Here is a 21,926-nt window from a genome sequence, read left to right as displayed (position 1 = left end):
TATCTGGACTCATCTATGAGGAAACCCGTGGTGTCCTTAAAGTTTTCTTGGAAAATGTCATCCGTGATGCTGTCACATACACAGAGCACGCCAAGAGGAAGACTGTCACTGCCATGGATGTTGTCTACGCTTTGAAACGTCAAGGACGTACCTTGTACGGATTCGGAGGTTAAACAGCCACCCAGCTAATATCAACAACGGCCCTTTTCAGGGCCACCAACATTTTTCAAAAAGAATCTTAGATTTGTTGTACATCGTTTTAAACAAAATCTTGAAATCAAAGCTTGCTCCCACTTCTATTCTTTTCTCTAATGTTCATGAATTTTTCAACCGTTTTTCTTGTTTTCCCTGATCCTGATCCGCAACTATTTTCTCTCTCTCGTTATACCCCCCCCCCCCCCCCTTTTTTTTTTTAAATATCTGGCTTTCTTTTTAATTAACTTCCTTACTCTTACTCTTGTATTTATTTGAGAATTTATATTTCTGAAGGTTTATGAATACGTTCAAAGATCAAGTCCGTGCATTTGCCTACATGAAGAGAGAAAATTTCAAAACAAAATGCACGGACTTTTACACACAAAATCTGTAGATTCTGTTATATTCAATTATAGAGGTTTTTTTTGCGTGGTTTAAGATTAGGTAATGTTCTTGTTTCCGTGTAAAATAATTCTCGCAATATTTTTTTTCTCTCGAAAAGCAAAAGAAATCGTAAATTTATCAACTCTATTAATTGGAATGAAAGCACTGTTTTGTTCTTCATGATTTATGTATTTACGCTTTGTAGTTTTGACAGACAAATTAAATGCTACAGAATGAGTGAAATACACGTATATTTGTTATACAGATAGAAAGAAGAGAAAAGTAACCATATACTATTGAAATAGTTTGAAAGTGGTTATAGCTGGGGTTGGGATTTATAGCTTTGTTTAGAAGTTTGACATTGATGTACAACAAATGTAAATTCTTTTTGAAAAATGTTGGTGGCCCTGAAAAGGGCCGTTTGTGAAGTTATAAACTTCAGACTGTTTACTTGCTGCTGGTGTATTTAGTGACGGCTTTGGTACCTTCACTGACAGCGTGCTTGGCCAATTCTCCGGGTAAGAGAAGACGGACAGCGGTCTGGATCTCCCGGGATGTGATGGTAGATCTTTTGTTGTAGTGTGCCAATCGGGAAGCCTCTGCTGCGATTCTCTCGAAGATATCGTTGACGAAGCTGTTCATGATGGACATTGCCTTTGAGGACACTCCGGTGTCGGGGTGAACTTGTCTCAAGACTTTGTAGATGTAGATAGCATAGGATTCACGTCTCTTCCTCCTCCTTTTCTTATCACCGCCGGGTCTGGCAGTCTTTGCCTTGGTGACGGCCTTCTTGGCTCCTTTAGTTCCTACTTTGGGTGGCATGTTACTGGTTTGATAATCAAATAAGTAATGGTGAAAAATTATTTTCAATTTGTTTATATACTGGGCAAAACGGATTGAAAGATTTTATTAAACGCGAACCTCGGAGAGAGCACCCATAACATGTTGAATGTTCGGTAGCCTAACTGCTCGCAGAGAGCTTCGTTCTGATTGGTGTATAATAAAAACATCGTTCAATCCGTTTAGTGGGTATATAAGCTAAATTTTGAAGAAAAATTGTATCACTTTACTCAGTGTCGATCAACCAAATAGTACAAAATGTCAGGACGAGGAAAAGGAGGAAAAGCAAAAGCAAAGGCAAAGTCTAGGTCATCCCGTGCCGGACTTCAGTTCCCAGTCGGTCGTATCCACAGACTTTTGAGGAAAGGAAACTATGCCGAGAGAGTTGGTGCCGGTGCACCAGTGTACCTCGCAGCTGTCTTAGAATACTTAGCAGCTGAAGTATTGGAGTTGGCAGGAAACGCCGCTCGTGACAACAAGAAGAGCAGAATCATTCCCCGTCATCTCCAGTTGGCCATCAGAAACGACGAAGAGTTGAACAAACTCTTGTCTGGTGTCACCATTGCCCAGGGAGGTGTTTTACCAAACATCCAGGCTGTACTTCTGCCAAAGAAGACCCAGAAAGCTGCCAAGTAAAAAGTGGATATATCGGATTACTCACTTAACAACGGCCCTTTTCAGGGCCACCAATATTTTTCAAAAAGAGTCTAAAATTGTTGTACATCTTAGTAATACTTTATTCCCCATACATAATTGAAAAAAATATATTCTACTACATAACAAATAAAAAATGTCTAAAATATAAATGTCCCTTCTTCCGTGATTCTTCTTTTCTTCTCTCTCTAACGCATCCCATTTAAGTACAGTTCTTATAGCATAACACTAAGTCTAGTAACTTTTTCAGTCTTCTTCATCAGAACATTTATTGTCGTACTTTCTGACTCTTTGAACCCACAAGTAGCTCAGTTAAATCATATAATGTTTGTCGGGGGGAAAAAAAACCACTGATAGTATTTATATTTAATACTAGTCTGCTCTCTTCTTTCTCTCTCTTGGTTATTGATGCGAGCATGCTTAGATTCATCTGAGAAGGTGTGTGGTTTTTTTTTATTATTATAATTATTTATAGTTTTTGTTAACATTATCTCTTTCGTCAACACTTTTATATATGATATGTACTTTCCATTCTTTTCCTTTTTCCATTTTTTTCAGCATCTCTCTCTCTGTCTTTCTGTCTTTATTTAGTTATTGTTTGTGTATTAAAGATGTGGAATTGATGTAAGCACACCGACAATCAGACAATGTGACAAATGTGCCCAGCCCAAATGAAAATCATACCACATCTTCTTTTTTTATATTAAATATACATAAATATGACATAATACAACAATAAAGAAACTCAGCCGATCCGCACAATGTCATGTCGGGAATGTGTAATTCCATTTGTTTCTGTTTTTTTATTTTTATTTCGCTTTGTTTGTGTTATAACTGCATTTTATTTTTATTTTTTCCTGTTTTTATTTTTCGTTCCTTTCCTTAATGTTTCTGCATGTATTTTGACCTTTTTTCATTATTATTATTTTTCTTCTTCAGATTTATCATATTGAAACCGTGACACTAATTTACTATTGTTGAGCTATGAGGGATGATCAGAAACTGTAATTATGAATGAAAAAAGGGGGCATTTTTACTGTCAGCTTGGGTTGAGCAGTTTTTCAGTAAAAAATGGATTGAAAACTGTCAAAGTCCCTTACAAATCAGTCCAATCAGATTTAAGATATGCGGACCAATCAACGCCAGCTTTATGTAAGTGGTGATCCAATCGTCACCGTGATTTCAATCCTCCCGGCAAGCACAAAAACACATTCACCGAAATTTTCAAGTATTCTTTCTGTAGCAAATCGTCCACAGAGCTAATAATCATGGCACGAACAAAGCAAACTGCACGTAAATCCACCGGAGGTAAAGCTCCAAGAAAACAACTTGCCACCAAGGCCGCCCGTAAGAGCGCACCTGCAACCGGTGGAGTCAAGAAACCACATAGATACAGGCCAGGAACAGTCGCTCTCCGAGAAATCAGGAGATACCAGAAGAGCACAGAGCTCCTCATCAGGAAACTCCCCTTCCAGAGATTAGTCCGTGAAATCGCCCAGGACTTCAAAACTGATCTCCGATTCCAGAGTTCAGCCGTCATGGCCCTACAGGAAGCCAGCGAAGCCTACTTGGTCGGTCTCTTCGAGGATACCAACTTGTGCGCAATCCACGCCAAGAGAGTAACCATCATGCCAAAGGATATCCAATTGGCCCGAAGAATCCGTGGAGAACGTGCTTAAGAAGTGTGATTTTTTCACCAAAACATAACGGCCCTTTTCAGGGCCACCAATATTTTTCAAAAAGAATCTATAAATTGTTGTACATGAAAATTAGAAACATAGCCGAACCCCTCTTTTCCCCATCTCTCTCTCTCTCTTTTATTTCTTCTTGTTGAATCCATCTATATGCAAAGCAATACATAGACAAAAAATAAATTTTATGATATATATATACACACAAGTCTCATCACAAAAAAAAGGGGGGTGTTTGTTTATCATGGTACATGTATGTCCTTGTGTGTAGAATATTAAATAGTACATTATATAAAAAAAGATCAACATATAAATGTTTCTATCTGTACTTCTGTTCTTTTCTTTTCTTCGCTTGTTTTGTCTTGTCTTCTTTTGATGTATTATTTACACCAGTAGTCTAGACCAAAGAAAGAGAACCACCAACTGGCCAAAATATAACCTTTTTTTTTAAGTTAGAGTTTAAATATCTTGTATAATTCATTAATTTGAATATTTCTTTTAGAAAAGCTGATATTACAGGGTACTTTTATCAAAAATTTAGAGCTCTTTTTCAGTCAGAATTGTAAAGAATTTTTTTATCATGTATGTAGTAATATATTTTGTCCACTTTAGAGTCTTGTCTTGCTGCTAGTTAACAAAATCATGAAATTTCTATTTAAATTAATATAATTTCGGTACGGGTCCAAGTAGTCCCCACAAAATTTCAATGTAGGAAGTCCATGTAAGCATATATCTTGCACTTATAAGCTTTTTTATATGATAAAAAGTGGTTTTCAGACTTATTATAAACTTTTCTGGCTAAAAGAAGTCTTCAGAATAGTAAGTACATGTGTGCGCATTAACATTTTTATTGGATTGGCTGATGAAATTGTCATCGTCATACTGTGGATAAATATAGAATGGCGTTTAAAAATAAAATTGAAAGGAAGATGCACACATAAGAAGTTTTACCCGCAGTCAGGGGCATCTCTTTTCTTCACTGTAATACCTAGAAAAAAAAATCTTTAATAGTAATAACAGTAACAGTTTTATTCATACATTCTCCCATTTATGATCTGAAGTACCTGCAGCAGATCGTTGATGGATGGCAAGCACAGCTTTGACAGATGATGTTGAGTTATGAAAGACAGGTAGAAAACTGCAAGCATGTAAAATCCTGTGATGTATCCAATTTCTGGATACATCAAATAGACAAATAGATAACCAGTATTCCTAGATATGTCTGTGAGGTTTATTTTTTCCCCAACTAAATTCCATTCCATTAAGTTGAAATGTGTATTGTCATTGAATGAAAATGTCTGTTCAGAGAAAGCAAATAATTATCTTTATAATTTTGACTGTCTAAAGTGATTTTCATTTATCATTTATTTATCATACTATTCTATCTTAAAATGAAAACTTTTCAACATTTTGGAACTTTTTTTGTCTCCTTCAGTCATTTTTATTCCGATTGAAATAATAGTTTTTTCTTAAAAATTTACTGTCTGATATGAATTATTATATTTTTCAGACCTAGAATGAAAAAGTGGATTGAAAGTGTACACAGTTTAAGGCAGTACAGAGTTACCTCCCGGAATAAAACAACGTAAGCCAATCAGACAACAGTTAACTGAAAATGTGTGATACTTCTTTTACGGCCGCGTTGGTGATATATAAAGAGTCGCTGTTAGACGGAAAGTATTATTTAACTAATCACCACAAATAGTTAAACATGTCAGGTAGAGGAAAAGGAGGTAAAGGTCTAGGAAAAGGAGGCGCCAAGCGTCACAGGAAGGTGTTGCGTGATAACATCCAAGGTATCACCAAGCCAGCCATCCGTCGTTTAGCAAGAAGAGGTGGAGTAAAACGTATATCTGGACTCATCTATGAGGAAACCCGTGGTGTCCTTAAAGTTTTCTTGGAAAATGTCATCCGTGATGCTGTCACATACACAGAGCACGCCAAGAGGAAGACTGTCACTGCCATGGATGTTGTCTACGCTTTGAAACGTCAAGGACGTACCTTGTACGGATTCGGAGGTTAAACAGCCACCCAGCTAATATCAACAACGGCCCTTTTCAGGGCCACCAACATTTTTCAAAAAGAATCTTAGATTTGTTGTACATCGTTTTAAACAAAATCTTGAAATCAAAGCTTGCTCCCACTTCTATTCTTTTCTCTAATGTTCATGAATTTTTCAACCGTTTTTCTTGTTTTCCCTGATCCTGATCCGCAACTATTTTCTCTCTCTCGTTATACCCCCCCCCCCCCCCTTTTTTTTTTTAAATATCTGGCTTTCTTTTTAATTAACTTCCTTACTCTTACTCTTGTATTTATTTGAGAATTTATATTTCTGAAGGTTTATGAATACGTTCAAAGATCAAGTCCGTGCATTTGCCTACATGAAGAGAGAAAATTTCAAAACAAAATGCACGGACTTTTACACACAAAATCTGTAGATTCTGTTATATTCAATTATAGAGGTTTTTTTTGCGTGGTTTAAGATTAGGTAATGTTCTTGTTTCCGTGTAAAATAATTCTCGCAATATTTTTTTTCTCTCGAAAAGCAAAAGAAATCGTAAATTTATCAACTCTATTAATTGGAATGAAAGCACTGTTTTGTTCTTCATGATTTATGTATTTACGCTTTGTAGTTTTGACAGACAAATTAAATGCTACAGAATGAGTGAAATACACGTATATTTGTTATACAGATAGAAAGAAGAGAAAAGTAACCATATACTATTGAAATAGTTTGAAAGTGGTTATAGCTGGGGTTGGGATTTATAGCTTTGTTTAGAAGTTTGACATTGATGTACAACAAATGTAAATTCTTTTTGAAAAATGTTGGTGGCCCTGAAAAGGGCCGTTTGTGAAGTTATAAACTTCAGACTGTTTACTTGCTGCTGGTGTATTTAGTGACGGCTTTGGTACCTTCACTGACAGCGTGCTTGGCCAATTCTCCGGGTAAGAGAAGACGGACAGCGGTCTGGATCTCCCGGGATGTGATGGTAGATCTTTTGTTGTAGTGTGCCAATCGGGAAGCCTCTGCTGCGATTCTCTCGAAGATATCGTTGACGAAGCTGTTCATGATGGACATTGCCTTTGAGGACACTCCGGTGTCGGGGTGAACTTGTCTCAAGACTTTGTAGATGTAGATAGCATAGGATTCACGTCTCTTCCTCCTCCTTTTCTTATCACCGCCGGGTCTGGCAGTCTTTGCCTTGGTGACGGCCTTCTTGGCTCCTTTAGTTCCTACTTTGGGTGGCATGTTACTGGTTTGATAATCAAATAAGTAATGGTGAAAAATTATTTTCAATTTGTTTATATACTGGGCAAAACGGATTGAAAGATTTTATTAAACGCGAACCTCGGAGAGAGCACCCATAACATGTTGAATGTTCGGTAGCCTAACTGCTCGCAGAGAGCTTCGTTCTGATTGGTGTATAATAAAAACATCGTTCAATCCGTTTAGTGGGTATATAAGCTAAATTTTGAAGAAAAATTGTATCACTTTACTCAGTGTCGATCAACCAAATAGTACAAAATGTCAGGACGAGGAAAAGGAGGAAAAGCAAAAGCAAAGGCAAAGTCTAGGTCATCCCGTGCCGGACTTCAGTTCCCAGTCGGTCGTATCCACAGACTTTTGAGGAAAGGAAACTATGCCGAGAGAGTTGGTGCCGGTGCACCAGTGTACCTCGCAGCTGTCTTAGAATACTTAGCAGCTGAAGTATTGGAGTTGGCAGGAAACGCCGCTCGTGACAACAAGAAGAGCAGAATCATTCCCCGTCATCTCCAGTTGGCCATCAGAAACGACGAAGAGTTGAACAAACTCTTGTCTGGTGTCACCATTGCCCAGGGAGGTGTTTTACCAAACATCCAGGCTGTACTTCTGCCAAAGAAGACCCAGAAAGCTGCCAAGTAAAAAGTGGATATATCGGATTACTCACTTAACAACGGCCCTTTTCAGGGCCACCAATATTTTTCAAAAAGAGTCTAAAATTGTTGTACATCTTAGTAATACTTTATTCCCCATACATAATTGAAAAAAATATATTCTACTACATAACAAATAAAAAATGTCTAAAATATAAATGTCCCTTCTTCCGTGATTCTTCTTTTCTTCTCTCTCTAACGCATCCCATTTAAGTACAGTTCTTATAGCATAACACTAAGTCTAGTAACTTTTTCAGTCTTCTTCATCAGAACATTTATTGTCGTACTTTCTGACTCTTTGAACCCACAAGTAGCTCAGTTAAATCATATAATGTTTGTCGGGGGGAAAAAAAACCACTGATAGTATTTATATTTAATACTAGTCTGCTCTCTTCTTTCTCTCTCTTGGTTATTGATGCGAGCATGCTTAGATTCATCTGAGAAGGTGTGTGGTTTTTTTTTATTATTATATATTATTTATAGTTTTTGTTAACATTATCTCTTTCGTCAACACTTTTATATATGATATGTACTTTCCATTCTTTTCCTTTTTCCATTTTTTTCAGCATCTCTCTCTCTGTCTTTCTGTCTTTATTTAGTTATTGTTTGTGTATTAAAGATGTGGAATTGATGTAAGCACACCGACAATCAGACAATGTGACAAATGTGCCCAGCCCAAATGAAAATCATACCACATCTTCTTTTTTTATATTAAATATACATAAATATGACATAATACAACAATAAAGAAACTCAGCCGATCCGCACAATGTCATGTCGGGAATGTGTAATTCCATTTGTTTCTGTTTTTTTATTTTTATTTCGCTTTGTTTGTGTTATAACTGCATTTTATTTTTATTTTTTCCTGTTTTTATTTTTCGTTCCTTTCCTTAATGTTTCTGCATGTATTTTGACCTTTTTTCATTATTATTATTTTTCTTCTTCAGATTTATCATATTGAAACCGTGACACTAATTTACTATTGTTGAGCTATGAGGGATGATCAGAAACTGTAATTATGAATGAAAAAAGGGGGCATTTTTACTGTCAGCTTGGGTTGAGCAGTTTTTCAGTAAAAAATGGATTGAAAACTGTCAAAGTCCCTTACAAATCAGTCCAATCAGATTTAAGATATGCGGACCAATCAACGCCAGCTTTATGTAAGTGGTGATCCAATCGTCACCGTGATTTCAATCCTCCCGGCAAGCACAAAAACACATTCACCGAAATTTTCAAGTATTCTTTCTGTAGCAAATCGTCCACAGAGCTAATAATCATGGCACGAACAAAGCAAACTGCACGTAAATCCACCGGAGGTAAAGCTCCAAGAAAACAACTTGCCACCAAGGCCGCCCGTAAGAGCGCACCTGCAACCGGTGGAGTCAAGAAACCACATAGATACAGGCCAGGAACAGTCGCTCTCCGAGAAATCAGGAGATACCAGAAGAGCACAGAGCTCCTCATCAGGAAACTCCCCTTCCAGAGATTAGTCCGTGAAATCGCCCAGGACTTCAAAACTGATCTCCGATTCCAGAGTTCAGCCGTCATGGCCCTACAGGAAGCCAGCGAAGCCTACTTGGTCGGTCTCTTCGAGGATACCAACTTGTGCGCAATCCACGCCAAGAGAGTAACCATCATGCCAAAGGATATCCAATTGGCCCGAAGAATCCGTGGAGAACGTGCTTAAGAAGTGTGATTTTTTCACCAAAACATAACGGCCCTTTTCAGGGCCACCAATATTTTTCAAAAAGAATCTATAAATTGTTGTACATGAAAATTAGAAACATAGCCGAACCCCTCTTTTCCCCATCTCTCTCTCTCTCTTTTATTTCTTCTTGTTGAATCCATCTATATGCAAAGCAATACATAGACAAAAAATAAATTTTATGATATATATATACACACAAGTCTCATCACAAAAAAAAGGGGGGTGTTTGTTTATCATGGTACATGTATGTCCTTGTGTGTAGAATATTAAATAGTACATTATATAAAAAAAGATCAACATATAAATGTTTCTATCTGTACTTCTGTTCTTTTCTTTTCTTCGCTTGTTTTGTCTTGTCTTCTTTTGATGTATTATTTACACCAGTAGTCTAGACCAAAGAAAGAGAACCACCAACTGGCCAAAATATAACCTTTTTTTTTAAGTTAGAGTTTAAATATCTTGTATAATTCATTAATTTGAATATTTCTTTTAGAAAAGCTGATATTACAGGGTACTTTTATCAAAAATTTAGAGCTCTTTTTCAGTCAGAATTGTAAAGAATTTTTTTATCATGTATGTAGTAATATATTTTGTCCACTTTAGAGTCTTGTCTTGCTGCTAGTTAACAAAATCATGAAATTTCTATTTAAATTAATATAATTTCGGTACGGGTCCAAGTAGTCCCCACAAAATTTCAATGTAGGAAGTCCATGTAAGCATATATCTTGCACTTATAAGCTTTTTTATATGATAAAAAGTGGTTTTCAGACTTATTATAAACTTTTCTGGCTAAAAGAAGTCTTCAGAATAGTAAGTACATGTGTGCGCATTAACATTTTTATTGGATTGGCTGATGAAATTGTCATCGTCATACTGTGGATAAATATAGAATGGCGTTTAAAAATAAAATTGAAAGGAAGATGCACACATAAGAAGTTTTACCCGCAGTCAGGGGCATCTCTTTTCTTCACTGTAATACCTAGAAAAAAAAATCTTTAATAGTAATAACAGTAACAGTTTTATTCATACATTCTCCCATTTATGATCTGAAGTACCTGCAGCAGATCGTTGATGGATGGCAAGCACAGCTTTGACAGATGATGTTGAGTTATGAAAGACAGGTAGAAAACTGCAAGCATGTAAAATCCTGTGATGTATCCAATTTCTGGATACATCAAATAGACAAATAGATAACCAGTATTCCTAGATATGTCTGTGAGGTTTATTTTTTCCCCAACTAAATTCCATTCCATTAAGTTGAAATGTGTATTGTCATTGAATGAAAATGTCTGTTCAGAGAAAGCAAATAATTATCTTTATAATTTTGACTGTCTAAAGTGATTTTCATTTATCATTTATTTATCATACTATTCTATCTTAAAATGAAAACTTTTCAACATTTTGGAACTTTTTTTGTCTCCTTCAGTCATTTTTATTCCGATTGAAATAATAGTTTTTTCTTAAAAATTTACTGTCTGATATGAATTATTATATTTTTCAGACCTAGAATGAAAAAGTGGATTGAAAGTGTACACAGTTTAAGGCAGTACAGAGTTACCTCCCGGAATAAAACAACGTAAGCCAATCAGACAACAGTTAACTGAAAATGTGTGATACTTCTTTTACGGCCGCGTTGGTGATATATAAAGAGTCGCTGTTAGACGGAAAGTATTATTTAACTAATCACCACAAATAGTTAAACATGTCAGGTAGAGGAAAAGGAGGTAAAGGTCTAGGAAAAGGAGGCGCCAAGCGTCACAGGAAGGTGTTGCGTGATAACATCCAAGGTATCACCAAGCCAGCCATCCGTCGTTTAGCAAGAAGAGGTGGAGTAAAACGTATATCTGGACTCATCTATGAGGAAACCCGTGGTGTCCTTAAAGTTTTCTTGGAAAATGTCATCCGTGATGCTGTCACATACACAGAGCACGCCAAGAGGAAGACTGTCACTGCCATGGATGTTGTCTACGCTTTGAAACGTCAAGGACGTACCTTGTACGGATTCGGAGGTTAAACAGCCACCCAGCTAATATCAACAACGGCCCTTTTCAGGGCCACCAACATTTTTCAAAAAGAATCTTAGATTTGTTGTACATCGTTTTAAACAAAATCTTGAAATCAAAGCTTGCTCCCACTTCTATTCTTTTCTCTAATGTTCATGAATTTTTCAACCGTTTTTCTTGTTTTCCCTGATCCTGATCCGCAACTATTTTCTCTCTCTCGTTATACCCCCCCCCCCCCCCTTTTTTTTTTTAAATATCTGGCTTTCTTTTTAATTAACTTCCTTACTCTTACTCTTGTATTTATTTGAGAATTTATATTTCTGAAGGTTTATGAATACGTTCAAAGATCAAGTCCGTGCATTTGCCTACATGAAGAGAGAAAATTTCAAAACAAAATGCACGGACTTTTACACACAAAATCTGTAGATTCTGTTATATTCAATTATAGAGGTTTTTTTTGCGTGGTTTAAGATTAGGTAATGTTCTTGTTTCCGTGTAAAATAATTCTCGCAATATTTTTTTTCTCTCGAAAAGCAAAAGAAATCGTAAATTTATCAACTCTATTAATTGGAATGAAAGCACTGTTTTGTTCTTCATGATTTATGTATTTACGCTTTGTAGTTTTGACAGACAAATTAAATGCTACAGAATGAGTGAAATACACGTATATTTGTTATACAGATAGAAAGAAGAGAAAAGTAACCATATACTATTGAAATAGTTTGAAAGTGGTTATAGCTGGGGTTGGGATTTATAGCTTTGTTTAGAAGTTTGACATTGATGTACAACAAATGTAAATTCTTTTTGAAAAATGTTGGTGGCCCTGAAAAGGGCCGTTTGTGAAGTTATAAACTTCAGACTGTTTACTTGCTGCTGGTGTATTTAGTGACGGCTTTGGTACCTTCACTGACAGCGTGCTTGGCCAATTCTCCGGGTAAGAGAAGACGGACAGCGGTCTGGATCTCCCGGGATGTGATGGTAGATCTTTTGTTGTAGTGTGCCAATCGGGAAGCCTCTGCTGCGATTCTCTCGAAGATATCGTTGACGAAGCTGTTCATGATGGACATTGCCTTTGAGGACACTCCGGTGTCGGGGTGAACTTGTCTCAAGACTTTGTAGATGTAGATAGCATAGGATTCACGTCTCTTCCTCCTCCTTTTCTTATCACCGCCGGGTCTGGCAGTCTTTGCCTTGGTGACGGCCTTCTTGGCTCCTTTAGTTCCTACTTTGGGTGGCATGTTACTGGTTTGATAATCAAATAAGTAATGGTGAAAAATTATTTTCAATTTGTTTATATACTGGGCAAAACGGATTGAAAGATTTTATTAAACGCGAACCTCGGAGAGAGCACCCATAACATGTTGAATGTTCGGTAGCCTAACTGCTCGCAGAGAGCTTCGTTCTGATTGGTGTATAATAAAAACATCGTTCAATCCGTTTAGTGGGTATATAAGCTAAATTTTGAAGAAAAATTGTATCACTTTACTCAGTGTCGATCAACCAAATAGTACAAAATGTCAGGACGAGGAAAAGGAGGAAAAGCAAAAGCAAAGGCAAAGTCTAGGTCATCCCGTGCCGGACTTCAGTTCCCAGTCGGTCGTATCCACAGACTTTTGAGGAAAGGAAACTATGCCGAGAGAGTTGGTGCCGGTGCACCAGTGTACCTCGCAGCTGTCTTAGAATACTTAGCAGCTGAAGTATTGGAGTTGGCAGGAAACGCCGCTCGTGACAACAAGAAGAGCAGAATCATTCCCCGTCATCTCCAGTTGGCCATCAGAAACGACGAAGAGTTGAACAAACTCTTGTCTGGTGTCACCATTGCCCAGGGAGGTGTTTTACCAAACATCCAGGCTGTACTTCTGCCAAAGAAGACCCAGAAAGCTGCCAAGTAAAAAGTGGATATATCGGATTACTCACTTAACAACGGCCCTTTTCAGGGCCACCAATATTTTTCAAAAAGAGTCTAAAATTGTTGTACATCTTAGTAATACTTTATTCCCCATACATAATTGAAAAAAATATATTCTACTACATAACAAATAAAAAATGTCTAAAATATAAATGTCCCTTCTTCCGTGATTCTTCTTTTCTTCTCTCTCTAACGCATCCCATTTAAGTACAGTTCTTATAGCATAACACTAAGTCTAGTAACTTTTTCAGTCTTCTTCATCAGAACATTTATTGTCGTACTTTCTGACTCTTTGAACCCACAAGTAGCTCAGTTAAATCATATAATGTTTGTCGGGGGGAAAAAAAACCACTGATAGTATTTATATTTAATACTAGTCTGCTCTCTTCTTTCTCTCTCTTGGTTATTGATGCGAGCATGCTTAGATTCATCTGAGAAGGTGTGTGGTTTTTTTTTATTATTATAATTATTTATAGTTTTTGTTAACATTATCTCTTTCGTCAACACTTTTATATATGATATGTACTTTCCATTCTTTTCCTTTTTCCATTTTTTTCAGCATCTCTCTCTCTGTCTTTCTGTCTTTATTTAGTTATTGTTTGTGTATTAAAGATGTGGAATTGATGTAAGCACACCGACAATCAGACAATGTGACAAATGTGCCCAGCCCAAATGAAAATCATACCACATCTTCTTTTTTTATATTAAATATACATAAATATGACATAATACAACAATAAAGAAACTCAGCCGATCCGCACAATGTCATGTCGGGAATGTGTAATTCCATTTGTTTCTGTTTTTTTATTTTTATTTCGCTTTGTTTGTGTTATAACTGCATTTTATTTTTATTTTTTCCTGTTTTTATTTTTCGTTCCTTTCCTTAATGTTTCTGCATGTATTTTGACCTTTTTTCATTATTATTATTTTTCTTCTTCAGATTTATCATATTGAAACCGTGACACTAATTTACTATTGTTGAGCTATGAGGGATGATCAGAAACTGTAATTATGAATGAAAAAAGGGGGCATTTTTACTGTCAGCTTGGGTTGAGCAGTTTTTCAGTAAAAAATGGATTGAAAACTGTCAAAGTCCCTTACAAATCAGTCCAATCAGATTTAAGATATGCGGACCAATCAACGCCAGCTTTATGTAAGTGGTGATCCAATCGTCACCGTGATTTCAATCCTCCCGGCAAGCACAAAAACACATTCACCGAAATTTTCAAGTATTCTTTCTGTAGCAAATCGTCCACAGAGCTAATAATCATGGCACGAACAAAGCAAACTGCACGTAAATCCACCGGAGGTAAAGCTCCAAGAAAACAACTTGCCACCAAGGCCGCCCGTAAGAGCGCACCTGCAACCGGTGGAGTCAAGAAACCACATAGATACAGGCCAGGAACAGTCGCTCTCCGAGAAATCAGGAGATACCAGAAGAGCACAGAGCTCCTCATCAGGAAACTCCCCTTCCAGAGATTAGTCCGTGAAATCGCCCAGGACTTCAAAACTGATCTCCGATTCCAGAGTTCAGCCGTCATGGCCCTACAGGAAGCCAGCGAAGCCTACTTGGTCGGTCTCTTCGAGGATACCAACTTGTGCGCAATCCACGCCAAGAGAGTAACCATCATGCCAAAGGATATCCAATTGGCCCGAAGAATCCGTGGAGAACGTGCTTAAGAAGTGTGATTTTTTCACCAAAACATAACGGCCCTTTTCAGGGCCACCAATATTTTTCAAAAAGAATCTATAAATTGTTGTACATGAAAATTAGAAACATAGCCGAACCCCTCTTTTCCCCATCTCTCTCTCTCTCTTTTATTTCTTCTTGTTGAATCCATCTATATGCAAAGCAATACATAGACAAAAAATAAATTTTATGATATATATATACACACAAGTCTCATCACAAAAAAAAGGGGGGTGTTTGTTTATCATGGTACATGTATGTCCTTGTGTGTAGAATATTAAATAGTACATTATATAAAAAAAGATCAACATATAAATGTTTCTATCTGTACTTCTGTTCTTTTCTTTTCTTCGCTTGTTTTGTCTTGTCTTCTTTTGATGTATTATTTACACCAGTAGTCTAGACCAAAGAAAGAGAACCACCAACTGGCCAAAATATAACCTTTTTTTTTAAGTTAGAGTTTAAATATCTTGTATAATTCATTAATTTGAATATTTCTTTTAGAAAAGCTGATATTACAGGGTACTTTTATCAAAAATTTAGAGCTCTTTTTCAGTCAGAATTGTAAAGAATTTTTTTATCATGTATGTAGTAATATATTTTGTCCACTTTAGAGTCTTGTCTTGCTGCTAGTTAACAAAATCATGAAATTTCTATTTAAATTAATATAATTTCGGTACGGGTCCAAGTAGTCCCCACAAAATTTCAATGTAGGAAGTCCATGTAAGCATATATCTTGCACTTATAAGCTTTTTTATATGATAAAAAGTGGTTTTCAGACTTATTATAAACTTTTCTGGCTAAAAGAAGTCTTCAGAATAGTAAGTACATGTGTGCGCATTAACATTTTTATTGGATTGGCTGATGAAATTGTCATCGTCATACTGTGGATAAATATAGAATGGCGTTTAAAAATAAAATTGAAAGGAAGATGCACACATAAGAAGTTTTACCCGCAGTCAGGGGCATCTCTTTTCTTCACTGTAATACCTAGAAAAAAAAATCTTTAATAGTAATAACAGTAACAGTTTTATTCATACATTCTCCCATTTATGATCTGAAGTACCTGCAGCAGATCGTTGATGGATGGCAAGCACAGCTTTGACAGATGATGTTGAGTTATGAAAGACAGGTAGAAAACTGCAAGCATGTAAAATCCTGTGATGTATCCAATTTCTGGATACATCAAATAGACAAATAGATAACCAGTATTCCTAGATATGTCTGTGAGGTTTATTTTTTCCCCAACTAAATTCCATTCCATTAAGTTGAAATGTGTATTGTCATTGAATGAAAATGTCTGTTCAGAGAAAGCAAATAATTATCTTTATAATTTTGACTGTCTAAAGTGATTTTCATTTATCATTTATTTATCATACTATTCTATCTTAAAATGAAAACTTTTCAACATTTTGGAACTTTTTTTGTCTCCTTCAGTCATTTTTATTCCGATTGAAATAATAGTTTTTTCTTAAAAATTTACTGTCTGATATGAATTATTATATTTTTCAGACCTAGAATGAAAAAGTGGATTGAAAGTGTACACAGTTTAAGGCAGTACAGAGTTACCTCCCGGAATAAAACAACGTAAGCCAATCAGACAACAGTTAACTGAAAATGTGTGATACTTCTTTTACGGCCGCGTTGGTGATATATAAAGAGTCGCTGTTAGACGGAAAGTATTATTTAACTAATCACCACAAATAGTTAAACATGTCAGGTAGAGGAAAAGGAGGTAAAGGTCTAGGAAAAGGAGGCGCCAAGCGTCACAGGAAGGTGTTGCGTGATAACATCCAAGGTATCACCAAGCCAGCCATCCGTCGTTTAGCAAGAAGAGGTGGAGTAAAACGTATATCTGGACTCATCTATGAGGAAACCCGTGGTGTCCTTAAAGTTTTCTTGGAAAATGTCATCCGTGATGCTGTCACATACACAGAGCACGCCAAGAGGAAGACTGTCACTGCCATGGATGTTGTCTACGCTTTGAAACGTCAAGGACGTACCTTGTACGGATTCGGAGGTTAAACAGCCACCCAGCTAATATCAACAACGGCCCTTTTCAGGGCCACCAACATTTTTCAAAAAGAATCTTAGATTTGTTGTACATCGTTTTAAACAAAATCTTGAAATCAAAGCTTGCTCCCACTTCTATTCTTTTCTCTAATGTTCATGAATTTTTCAACCGTTTTTCTTGTTTTCCCTGATCCTGATCCGCAACTATTTTCTCTCTCTCGTTATACCCCCCCCCCCCCCCCTTTTTTTTTTTAAATATCTGGCTTTCTTTTTAATTAACTTCCTTACTCTTACTCTTGTATTTATTTGAGAATTTATATTTCTGAAGGTTTATGAATACGTTCAAAGATCAAGTCCGTGCATTTGCCTACATGAAGAGAGAAAATTTCAAAACAAAATGCACGGACTTTTACACACAAAATCTGTAGATTCTGTTATATTCAATTATAGAGGTTTTTTTTGCGTGGTTTAAGATTAGGTAATGTTCTTGTTTCCGTGTAAAATAATTCTCGCAATATTTTTTTTCTCTCGAAAAGCAAAAGAAATCGTAAATTTATCAACTCTATTAATTGGAATGAAAGCACTGTTTTGTTCTTCATGATTTATGTATTTACGCTTTGTAGTTTTGACAGACAAATTAAATGCTACAGAATGAGTGAAATACACGTATATTTGTTATACAGATAGAAAGAAGAGAAAAGTAACCATATACTATTGAAATAGTTTGAAAGTGGTTATAGCTGGGGTTGGGATTTATAGCTTTGTTTAGAAGTTTGACATTGATGTACAACAAATGTAAATTCTTTTTGAAAAATGTTGGTGGCCCTGAAAAGGGCCGTTTGTGAAGTTATAAACTTCAGACTGTTTACTTGCTGCTGGTGTATTTAGTGACGGCTTTGGTACCTTCACTGACAGCGTGCTTGGCCAATTCTCCGGGTAAGAGAAGACGGACAGCGGTCTGGATCTCCCGGGATGTGATGGTAGATCTTTTGTTGTAGTGTGCCAATCGGGAAGCCTCTGCTGCGATTCTCTCGAAGATATCGTTGACGAAGCTGTTCATGATGGACATTGCCTTTGAGGACACTCCGGTGTCGGGGTGAACTTGTCTCAAGACTTTGTAGATGTAGATAGCATAGGATTCACGTCTCTTCCTCCTCCTTTTCTTATCACCGCCGGGTCTGGCAGTCTTTGCCTTGGTGACGGCCTTCTTGGCTCCTTTAGTTCCTACTTTGGGTGGCATGTTACTGGTTTGATAATCAAATAAGTAATGGTGAAAAATTATTTTCAATTTGTTTATATACTGGGCAAAACGGATTGAAAGATTTTATTAAACGCGAACCTCGGAGAGAGCACCCATAACATGTTGAATGTTCGGTAGCCTAACTGCTCGCAGAGAGCTTCGTTCTGATTGGTGTATAATAAAAACATCGTTCAATCCGTTTAGTGGGTATATAAGCTAAATTTTGAAGAAAAATTGTATCACTTTACTCAGTGTCGATCAACCAAATAGTACAAAATGTCAGGACGAGGAAAAGGAGGAAAAGCAAAAGCAAAGGCAAAGTCTAGGTCATCCCGTGCCGGACTTCAGTTCCCAGTCGGTCGTATCCACAGACTTTTGAGGAAAGGAAACTATGCCGAGGAGAGTTGGTGCCGGTGCACCAGTGTACCTCGCAGCTGTCTTAGAATACTTAGCAGCTGAAGTATTGGAGTTGGCAGGAAACGCCGCTCGTGACAACAAGAAGAGCAGAATCATTCCCCGTCATCTCCAGTTGGCCATCAGAAACGACGAAGAGTTGAACAAACTCTTGTCTGGTGTCACCATTGCCCAGGGAGGTGTTTTACCAAACATCCAGGCTGTACTTCTGCCAAAGAAGACCCAGAAAGCTGCCAAGTAAAAAGTGGATATATCGGATTACTCACTTAACAACGGCCCTTTTCAGGGCCACCAATATTTTTCAAAAAGAGTCTAAAATTGTTGTACATCTTAGTAATACTTTATTCCCCATACATAATTGAAAAAAATATATTCTACTACATAACAAATAAAAAATGTCTAAAATATAAATGTCCCTTCTTCCGTGATTCTTCTTTTCTTCTCTCTCTAACGCATCCCATTTAAGTACAGTTCTTATAGCATAACACTAAGTCTAGTAACTTTTTCAGTCTTCTTCATCAGAACATTTATTGTCGTACTTTCTGACTCTTTGAACCCACAAGTAGCTCAGTTAAATCATATAATGTTTGTCGGGGGGAAAAAAAACCACTGATAGTATTTATATTTAATACTAGTCTGCTCTCTTCTTTCTCTCTCTTGGTTATTGATGCGAGCATGCTTAGATTCATCTGAGAAGGTGTGTGGTTTTTTTTTATTATTATAATTATTTATAGTTTTTGTTAACATTATCTCTTTCGTCAACACTTTTATATATGATATGTACTTTCCATTCTTTTCCTTTTTCCATTTTTTTCAGCATCTCTCTCTCTGTCTTTCTGTCTTTATTTAGTTATTGTTTGTGTATTAAAGATGTGGAATTGATGTAAGCACACCGACAATCAGACAATGTGACAAATGTGCCCAGCCCAAATGAAAATCATACCACATCTTCTTTTTTTATATTAAATATACATAAATATGACATAATACAACAATAAAGAAACTCAGCCGATCCGCACAATGTCATGTCGGGAATGTGTAATTCCATTTGTTTCTGTTTTTTTATTTTTATTTCGCTTTGTTTGTGTTATAACTGCATTTTATTTTTATTTTTTCCTGTTTTTATTTTTCGTTCCTTTCCTTAATGTTTCTGCATGTATTTTGACCTTTTTTCATTATTATTATTTTTCTTCTTCAGATTTATCATATTGAAACCGTGACACTAATTTACTATTGTTGAGCTATGAGGGATGATCAGAAACTGTAATTATGAATGAAAAAAGGGGGCATTTTTACTGTCAGCTTGGGTTGAGCAGTTTTTCAGTAAAAAATGGATTGAAAACTGTCAAAGTCCCTTACAAATCAGTCCAATCAGATTTAAGATATGCGGACCAATCAACGCCAGCTTTATGTAAGTGGTGATCCAATCGTCACCGTGATTTCAATCCTCCCGGCAAGCACAAAAACACATTCACCGAAATTTTCAAGTATTCTTTCTGTAGCAAATCGTCCACAGAGCTAATAATCATGGCACGAACAAAGCAAACTGCACGTAAATCCACCGGAGGTAAAGCTCCAAGAAAACAACTTGCCACCAAGGCCGCCCGTAAGAGCGCACCTGCAACCGGTGGAGTCAAGAAACCACATAGATACAGGCCAGGAACAGTCGCTCTCCGAGAAATCAGGAGATACCAGAAGAGCACAGAGCTCCTCATCAGGAAACTCCCCTTCCAGAGATTAGTCCGTGAAATCGCCCAGGACTTCAAAACTGATCTCCGATTCCAGAGTTCAGCCGTCATGGCCCTACAGGAAGCCAGCGAAGCCTACTTGGTCGGTCTCTTCGAGGATACCAACTTGTGCGCAATCCACGCCAAGAGAGTAACCATCATGCCAAAGGATATCCAATTGGCCCGAAGAATCCGTGGAGAACGTGCTTAAGAAGTGTGATTTTTTCACCAAAACATAACGGCCCTTTTCAGGGCCACCAATATTTTTCAAAAAGAATCTATAAATTGTTGTACATGAAAATTAGAAACATAGCCGAACCCCTCTTTTCCCCATCTCTCTCTCTCTCTTTTATTTCTTCTTGTTGAATCCATCTATATGCAAAGCAATACATAGACAAAAAATAAATTTTATGATATATATATACACACAAGTCTCATCACAAAAAAAAGGGGGGTGTTTGTTTATCATGGTACATGTATGTCCTTGTGTGTAGAATATTAAATAGTACATTATATAAAAAAAGATCAACATATAAATGTTTCTATCTGTACTTCTGTTCTTTTCTTTTCTTCGCTTGTTTTGTCTTGTCTTCTTTTGATGTATTATTTACACCAGTAGTCTAGACCAAAGAAAGAGAACCACCAACTGGCCAAAATATAACCTTTTTTTTTAAGTTAGAGTTTAAATATCTTGTATAATTCATTAATTTGAATATTTCTTTTAGAAAAGCTGATATTACAGGGTACTTTTATCAAAAATTTAGAGCTCTTTTTCAGTCAGAATTGTAAAGAATTTTTTTATCATGTATGTAGTAATATATTTTGTCCACTTTAGAGTCTTGTCTTGCTGCTAGTTAACAAAATCATGAAATTTCTATTTAAATTAATATAATTTCGGTACGGGTCCAAGTAGTCCCCACAAAATTTCAATGTAGGAAGTCCATGTAAGCATATATCTTGCACTTATAAGCTTTTTTATATGATAAAAAGTGGTTTTCAGACTTATTATAAACTTTTCTGGCTAAAAGAAGTCTTCAGAATAGTAAGTACATGTGTGCGCATTAACATTTTTATTGGATTGGCTGATGAAATTGTCATCGTCATACTGTGGATAAATATAGAATGGCGTTTAAAAATAAAATTGAAAGGAAGATGCACACATAAGAAGTTTTACCCGCAGTCAGGGGCATCTCTTTTCTTCACTGTAATACCTAGAAAAAAAAAATCTTTAATAGTAATAACAGTAACAGTTTTATTCATACATTCTCCCATTTATGATCTGAAGTACCTGCAGCAGATCGTTGATGGATGGCAAGCACAGCTTTGACAGATGATGTTGAGTTATGAAAGACAGGTAGAAAACTGCAAGCATGTAAAATCCTGTGATGTATCCAATTTCTGGATACATCAAATAGACAAATAGATAACCAGTATTCCTAGATATGTCTGTGAGGTTTATTTTTTCCCCAACTAAATTCCATTCCATTAAGTTGAAATGTGTATTGTCATTGAATGAAAATGTCTGTTCAGAGAAAGCAAATAA

General features: G+C 36.5%; 14 protein-coding genes and 1 pseudogene across 14 annotated transcripts; 11 read left to right on the top strand and 4 right to left on the bottom strand.

The window, feature by feature from the left end:
- Positions 1 to 1,026: 1,026 nt before the first annotated feature.
- On the bottom strand, positions 1,027 to 1,401 carry LOC134722664 (histone H2B-like). The gene has a single exon (XM_063586283.1). The coding sequence runs from the start codon at positions 1,399 to 1,401 to the stop codon at positions 1,027 to 1,029; it is 375 nt and encodes a 124-aa protein (XP_063442353.1).
- Positions 1,402 to 1,677: 276 nt separating this feature from the next.
- Positions 1,678 to 2,055, top strand: LOC134722663 (histone H2A). Its single transcript, XM_063586282.1, has one exon. The coding sequence runs from the start codon at positions 1,678 to 1,680 to the stop codon at positions 2,053 to 2,055; it is 378 nt and encodes a 125-aa protein (XP_063442352.1).
- A 1,286-nt stretch (positions 2,056 to 3,341) lies between these two features.
- LOC134722662 (histone H3) lies at positions 3,342 to 3,752 on the top strand. The gene has a single exon (XM_063586281.1). It carries the CDS (start codon positions 3,342 to 3,344, stop codon positions 3,750 to 3,752), a length of 411 nt encoding a protein of 136 aa, XP_063442351.1.
- A 1,723-nt stretch (positions 3,753 to 5,475) lies between these two features.
- On the top strand, positions 5,476 to 5,787 carry LOC134722661 (histone H4). Its single transcript, XM_063586280.1, has one exon. It carries the CDS (start codon positions 5,476 to 5,478, stop codon positions 5,785 to 5,787), a length of 312 nt encoding a protein of 103 aa, XP_063442350.1.
- An 852-nt stretch (positions 5,788 to 6,639) lies between these two features.
- Positions 6,640 to 7,014, bottom strand: LOC134722660 (histone H2B-like). Its single transcript, XM_063586279.1, has one exon. It carries the CDS (start codon positions 7,012 to 7,014, stop codon positions 6,640 to 6,642), a length of 375 nt encoding a protein of 124 aa, XP_063442349.1.
- Positions 7,015 to 7,290: 276 nt separating this feature from the next.
- LOC134722659 (histone H2A) lies at positions 7,291 to 7,668 on the top strand. The gene has a single exon (XM_063586277.1). It carries the CDS (start codon positions 7,291 to 7,293, stop codon positions 7,666 to 7,668), a length of 378 nt encoding a protein of 125 aa, XP_063442347.1.
- A 1,287-nt stretch (positions 7,669 to 8,955) lies between these two features.
- On the top strand, positions 8,956 to 9,366 carry LOC134722658 (histone H3). Its single transcript, XM_063586276.1, has one exon. The coding sequence runs from the start codon at positions 8,956 to 8,958 to the stop codon at positions 9,364 to 9,366; it is 411 nt and encodes a 136-aa protein (XP_063442346.1).
- Positions 9,367 to 11,089: 1,723 nt separating this feature from the next.
- Positions 11,090 to 11,401, top strand: LOC134722657 (histone H4). Its single transcript, XM_063586275.1, has one exon. The coding sequence runs from the start codon at positions 11,090 to 11,092 to the stop codon at positions 11,399 to 11,401; it is 312 nt and encodes a 103-aa protein (XP_063442345.1).
- Positions 11,402 to 12,253: 852 nt separating this feature from the next.
- Positions 12,254 to 12,628, bottom strand: LOC134722655 (histone H2B-like). The gene has a single exon (XM_063586274.1). The coding sequence runs from the start codon at positions 12,626 to 12,628 to the stop codon at positions 12,254 to 12,256; it is 375 nt and encodes a 124-aa protein (XP_063442344.1).
- A 276-nt stretch (positions 12,629 to 12,904) lies between these two features.
- On the top strand, positions 12,905 to 13,282 carry LOC134722654 (histone H2A). Its single transcript, XM_063586273.1, has one exon. The coding sequence runs from the start codon at positions 12,905 to 12,907 to the stop codon at positions 13,280 to 13,282; it is 378 nt and encodes a 125-aa protein (XP_063442343.1).
- Positions 13,283 to 14,568: 1,286 nt separating this feature from the next.
- LOC134722653 (histone H3) lies at positions 14,569 to 14,979 on the top strand. The gene has a single exon (XM_063586272.1). It carries the CDS (start codon positions 14,569 to 14,571, stop codon positions 14,977 to 14,979), a length of 411 nt encoding a protein of 136 aa, XP_063442342.1.
- Positions 14,980 to 16,702: 1,723 nt separating this feature from the next.
- On the top strand, positions 16,703 to 17,014 carry LOC134722652 (histone H4). Its single transcript, XM_063586271.1, has one exon. The coding sequence runs from the start codon at positions 16,703 to 16,705 to the stop codon at positions 17,012 to 17,014; it is 312 nt and encodes a 103-aa protein (XP_063442341.1).
- Positions 17,015 to 17,867: 853 nt separating this feature from the next.
- LOC134722651 (histone H2B-like) lies at positions 17,868 to 18,242 on the bottom strand. The gene has a single exon (XM_063586270.1). The coding sequence runs from the start codon at positions 18,240 to 18,242 to the stop codon at positions 17,868 to 17,870; it is 375 nt and encodes a 124-aa protein (XP_063442340.1).
- A 276-nt stretch (positions 18,243 to 18,518) lies between these two features.
- On the top strand, positions 18,519 to 18,897 carry LOC134723382 (histone H2A-like; annotated as a pseudogene).
- Positions 18,898 to 20,183: 1,286 nt separating this feature from the next.
- On the top strand, positions 20,184 to 20,594 carry LOC134722650 (histone H3). The gene has a single exon (XM_063586269.1). The coding sequence runs from the start codon at positions 20,184 to 20,186 to the stop codon at positions 20,592 to 20,594; it is 411 nt and encodes a 136-aa protein (XP_063442339.1).
- Positions 20,595 to 21,926: the final 1,332 nt, after the last annotated feature.

Source organism: Mytilus trossulus, chromosome 6 (assembly GCF_036588685.1).
Source record: "Mytilus trossulus isolate FHL-02 chromosome 6, PNRI_Mtr1.1.1.hap1, whole genome shotgun sequence".
Lineage (NCBI taxonomy): Eukaryota > Metazoa > Mollusca > Bivalvia > Mytilida > Mytilidae > Mytilus > Mytilus trossulus.
Note: the sequence above shows the minus strand (reverse complement) of the source record. Positions and strands in the feature narration are given on the sequence as shown.